Consider the following 5,742-nt stretch of genomic DNA (forward strand, 5'->3'; position numbering starts at 1 on the left):
AGCCTCCCAAGTAGCTGGGACCACAGGCGCCTGCCACAACGCCCGGCTATTTTTTTTGGTTGCAGCCGTCATTGTTGTTTTGGTGGGCTGGGCTGGATTCGAACCCACCACCTTAGGTGTATGTGGCTGGCGCCTTAGCCACTTGAGCCACAGGCGCTGAGCCCTCCTTGCTGTTCTTTGACCATGTCAGGCAAGCTCTGGTCTAGGCACCTGGTCTCTTTTCCTAGAATGCTTTTTCCAGGATACCCACTTGGTTCACCACCTCACCTTTCTCAAGTCTTGGCTCAGATGCCACCTTCTCAATGAGATCTACCTTACAGCGACTCTAACACCATAGCCCGTGCTCCCTCCCCTTCTTCTATCTATATATCTATAGATATACGTATATATATATTTTATAAAAGAACCCACTGGACCCTCATCCTTTTTTTTTTGCAGTTTTTTGGCCAGGGCTGGGTTTGAACCTGCCACCTCTGGCATATGGGGCTGGCGCTCTACTCCTCCCTCACCCTTTTTTTTTGAGACAGAGTCTCACTTTATTGTCCTTGGTACAGTGCAATGGCATCATAGCTCTCAGCAATCGCAAACTCCTGGGCTCAAGTGATCCTCTGGTATTAGCCTCCCAAGTAGCTAGGATTACAGGTGCCCTCCACAATGCCCAGCTATTTTTAGAGATAGGGTCTCACTCTGCTCAGACTGGTCCTGAAGTCCTGAGCTCAAGCAATCCCCCATCTTGGCCTCCCAGAGTGACTCTCACTTTTTAAAATTTTACTTTATTAAAATTATTTGTAGGGGGCAGTGCCTCAAGGAGTAGGGCACTGGCCCCATATGCCAGAAATGGCGGGTTCAAATCCAGCCTTGGCCAAAAAATACAAAAAAAAAAAATTATTTGTAGAGCCAGCCACGGTGGCTCATGCCTGCAATTCCAGCACTCTGGGAGGCCAAGGTGGGTGGATTGTTGGAGCTTTGGAGTTCAGTACCAGCCTAACTAGCCAGGTGTCATAGCAAGTGCCTGTAGTCCCAATTACTTGGGAGGAAGAGGCAAGAGGATTGCTTGAGCCCAAGAGTGTGAGCTGTGAGCTATGATGAGGCCACAGTGACAGAAACTCTGTCTCAAAAAAAAAAAAAAAAGAAATTTATCTGTAGAGACAGAGTCTCACTATGTTGCCCAGGCTGGTCTCAAATTTCTGGCATCAAGCAATCCTCCTACTTTAGCATCCAAAGTGTTGGGATTACATTTGTAAGCCACTGCTTAGCCCCTAGTTATATATTTTTGTTAGGAAAATAATCTCAAATTACTGAAAACTTACAAATACAATACAAATAGTTTTTTTTTTGGATACAGAGTCTCATTCCGTTGCCCTGGATAGAGTGCAGTGCCCTCAGCATAGTTCATTGCAACCTCAAACTCCTGGGCTCAAGCGATGCTCCAGCCTCAGCTTCCCAAGTAGTTGGGACTACAGGCATGTGCACCATGACGAGCTAATTTTTCTATTGTTAGTAGAGACAGGATCTCACTCTTGCTCGGGCTGGTCTCTAACTCCTGACCTCAAGCAATCCTGTCTCCTGGACTTCCCAGAGTAGTAGGATTACAGGGGTGAGCCGCAGATAGCATTTTGTTTTCAAGATTAATATAAGGGTATATACAATTAGGTTTGTGTTTGTGTTTGTTAGGTAAAGTTCGAGTTATCATTGAGTCCTTCACTCAGGAGGTGTGCCATATACCCCTACTTTGTACCCATTAGAGGGCAGCTTACCTAGCCCCTCTCCTCCCTTCCTCCCTCCACCCCTTGAATTTAATTTTGTTTTTCTCTTGTGTGGGCCTGGGGTTGTTTATCTACTAGTTTCAAATTAGTTTTGAGTACAGATAGCTTTTTTTCTTGATCTAGATGAGAGTCGACTGCAGACCTGATACCACATCTCCAGAAGGCTTTAGTGAGAATTTCCTACCTAGCCACAATACCACCTTCAATGTCAGAAAGTTAACACCAAAATTGCCACCATCTGACCCTCAGATCCCATTCAAGTTTCACTAGTTGTCCCAATAACACCCATTCTAGCAAAGAGATCTAGCCCAGAATCCAGCACACTATTTAGTTGTAGTGCCCTGTAGCCTCTTTCCATCTGGAACAGTTTCACCGTCTGTCCTTCATAACCTTGACACTTTTGAAGAATTTAATTACTTTGCAGAGTGTTTCTAAATTTGTATTCATCTGGTGTCTCCTCATGATTATAGTTTCGGGTTGTGAATCTCAGGCAGCATTATCACGGAAGGGATGTTGGCCTCTGCATTGCAATCTTTCAGGTAGCATTTGATTTCATTTTGTCCGCTTACTGGAGGTGGAAACCTCTCTCAGTTGTAGCTGGTATCCGCCAACCTTCTCCTCTGTGAGTCTTCAAAATTAATATTTTGTGGGAAAGTACTTTGGGACTATCTAAATATCCCCTCTCCTTTTTTTTTTTTTAGATAGAATCTTACTTTTTGAGACAGAGTCTCACCTCAGGAGTGTGCTGTGGTGTCACAGTTGACAGCAACCTCATACTCTTGGGCTTAAGTGATTCTCTTGCCTCAGGCACCTGCCACAATGCCTAGCTATTTTTAGAGATGGGGTATTGCTCTGGCTCAGGCTGATCTAGAACTCCTGAGCTCAAGGTATTCATCCACCTTGGCCTCCCAGAATGCTATGATTATAGGTGTGAGCCACTGTGCGTAACCTTTCTTTTCTTCTTTTTTCTTTCTTTCTTTCTTTCTTTTTTTTTTTTTGTAGTTTTTGGCCAGGGCCTGGTTTGAACCGGCCACCTCCAGTATATGGGGCCAGCGACCTACTCCTTTGAGCCACAGGAGCTGCCTGACCTAGCTGTTCATTATAACATTTTTATTTGTTGTTTGTCAGTAGAGTTCCTTGCATCACAGCTTACAGCAACCTCAGACTCTTGGGCTTAAGCAATTCTCTTGCCTCAGCCTCCCGAGTAGGTGGGACTACAGGCCCCTGCCACAATGCTGGGCTATTCTTAGAGACAGGGTCTCCCTCTGACTCAGGCTGGTCTTGAACCTGTGAGCTCAGGCAGTCCACTCGCCTTGGCCTCCCAGAGTGCTAGGGTTATAGGCATGAGCCACTGTGCCTGGCCCTTTTTTTTTTTTCTATTTTTAGTAGAGATGAGGTCTTGTTCTTGCTTAGGCTGGTTTCAAACTCCTGAGCTCAAGGGATCATAAATGAGATGAGTTCCCTTGTAATAAAAAATGGGGCCCCAGAGAGCTGCATTGCCCTTTCTACCATATGAGGTCACACTAAGGAGGCACCATCTATGAACCAGAACTCTCGCTTCAGCCACACAGAGTGTTAGGATTATAGGCCTGAGCCACCGTGCCTGGCCGTTGTCTTTAATATATTATCTGACCAATCCTCCTCTGTGTGTGCAGTCTTCCATTGTTGCTGCTTTCCCTGCACATGTTTCTCTTCGCTCCATCGTGGTTCTAATGCCCTGTGCCAAACCATGGCCCCATGGGCATGCCCTAGTCATTCCACTCGAGGACAGACCTTCACCTTCTGGATGCTCCCTTGGCCTGGACAGGCTCCAATGGCTCATGCCAGGTGGCTGCTCCTTTCCCAGCTTGGTCTCTGACGCTTTAGGATGCGTCACTGCTACGTGTGGACTTCCTCCTCTCTCCCACAGGTTCTGACTCCCCACACTGTGTGGCCACCCTCTCACCCCGCCTGGGTTTCAGTGCCCTACACTAGGCTACCCCTCCCCACGGAGGATTATCTTGCTCTATCATACCTAATGGTTTTAGGAGAAGAAGGGAAGGAGACAAATATGAAGAAGAGGGACCATGTTCTACTCTTCACAGTCCCAAAGCATTTATTGCTTTCATATTACTCTGCTAAAGCTGCCATATTAGGCAAGTGTGCCTTTGAAAGGTGATCCTGGGCTCGGCGCCTGTGGCTTAAGTGGCTAAGGCGCCAGCCATGTACACCCAAGGTGGCAGGTTCGAATCCAGCCCAGGCCCGCCAAACAACAATGATGGCTGCAACCAAAAAATAGCAGGGCATTGTAGAGGGCGCCTGTGGTCCCAGCTACCTGGGTTCCTGAGGCAGGAGACTTGCTTGAGCCCAGGAGACTTGCTTGAGCCCAGCAGTTGGAGGTTGCTGTGAGCTGTGATGCCATGGCACTCTACCCAGGGGGACAGCTTGAGGCTCTGTCTCAAAAAAAAAAAAAAAAAAGGTGATCATGAATGGGATTAGTGCCCTTGTAATAAAAAACTGGACCCTATGGCTCAGTTCCCATAGCACAGTGGTTACAGCACCAGCCACATACACCGAGGCTGGCAGGTTTGAACCCGGCCTGGGCCTGCTAAACAACAATGACAACTGCAACAACAACAAAAAACAGCTGGGTGTGGTGGTGGGCACCTATAGTCCTAGCTACTTGGGAGGCTGAGGCAAGGGAATCACGTAAGCCCAAGAGTTTGAGGTTGCTGTGAGTTATGTTGTACTCTACTGAGGGCAACATAGTGAGACTCTGCTGGAAAAAAAAAAAAAGGGACCCCACAGAGCTGCATTGCCCTTTCCACCCTGTGAGGTCACAAAGAAGGCACCATCTATGAACCAGAACACAAGCCCTTACCAGACAGCAAATCTATTGGCTTCTTGATCCTGGACTTTCCAGCCTCCAGAACTGTGAGGAACAAATGCCTGTTGTTTATAAGCTACCCAGTCTATGTTTCGTTATACATGTAGCAGCCCAAATGGAGTAGCCTAGGTCTGCAACATATGAGTTTGGGGGGACACAGTCAGTCCATAAAAGCCTTCTAACGAGACTTTCCACGTTGCTTGTTATGCTTATTGTTTATCATACCCCTCTGCCAACCCCTCAGTGTCAGCTTCTCACACAGGGATCTCATCTCTGGGTGGTCGCTCTGGCATACCAAGTGCCTGGCAGGGTGGCAGGAGGACTGGGACATCAATGCAGGGGGAGTGCTTGTGTCTGAGGGAGCTCCCCTGGGAGCCTCACTTCCACCCTCCCCCAGCTTCTCAGACCTCAGACCTCAGGAAAGAATCACGGGGACCAGGTACAAACAGTTTATTTTTCTATAAAGAGCAAAGTACAAAGGGGCAGGACGGCAGCAGGGCCCCATGGAGCAGCAGTGGGCAGGCCCAGGTGCTGGCTGCTACCCCAGGAGCGGACAGGGGCCTCCAGCATGTAATTACATGTGCCACACAGGATGAACAGGCAAGGCGGAAGCCCAAGAATGCTGCAGGGAGTCACACAAAGCCAGGTTTCATGGAAGAGCGGCGGCAGTTGGGGCAGCTCCGGGTCCCATTGTTCTGTAGGCACCTGGGGGGGCAAAAGGCTCTGTCCACTCCCCTGAAGCTGTTCTTCCACCTGGCCCCTGGCCCTGCTGTCTCTTCCTCCCCTGCCCTCTGCAGGGCCTGGAAAGTGTCCCGGGCCACTGTCCAGCCTCGGGCCAGGAAAGGGCCCCCTGTTAGTTTCCCCAGGCTGGTGCTGCATCTAGCTTGTTCCTTAGCCACTGACTGGCTCAGGGGCCTCCAGCCCAGTCCAGATGGAGCTCAGCCTCTGCCACAGCCCTGGGACAGGTATGGCCCAGGGGGTCAGATCTCATGACTTTGAGGGGCCTCTCTGACTTCTCTTTGGGGATTATGGTGACGATAATGGCCATCTCTAGATGGGCTGCTGGGAGGATTCAATGAATCAATATTCAGGAAGTTTTTTTTTTTTTTT

The 5,742-nt window shown here is 48.7% G+C and overlaps 1 protein-coding gene across 1 annotated transcript in view; it reads right to left on the reverse strand.

Annotated features, from left to right (window-relative positions):
• Window positions 1-5,067: 5,067 nt before the first annotated feature.
• The window catches only part of RAPSN (receptor associated protein of the synapse), a 10,749-nt gene continuing 10,074 nt past the window's right edge, over window positions 5,068-5,742 (reverse strand). Inside the window, exon 7 of the mRNA XM_012802945.2 lies at window positions 5,068-5,337. Coding sequence (XP_012658399.1) covers window positions 5,083-5,337 — 255 coding nt within the window. The 3' untranslated portion in view covers window positions 5,068-5,082. The remainder of the gene's footprint in view (window positions 5,338-5,742) is intronic.

This window comes from Otolemur garnettii, unplaced genomic scaffold (assembly GCF_000181295.1).
Source record: "Otolemur garnettii isolate 467f Iridium unplaced genomic scaffold, OtoGar3 scaffold00001, whole genome shotgun sequence".
Classification (NCBI taxonomy): domain Eukaryota; kingdom Metazoa; phylum Chordata; class Mammalia; order Primates; family Galagidae; genus Otolemur; species Otolemur garnettii.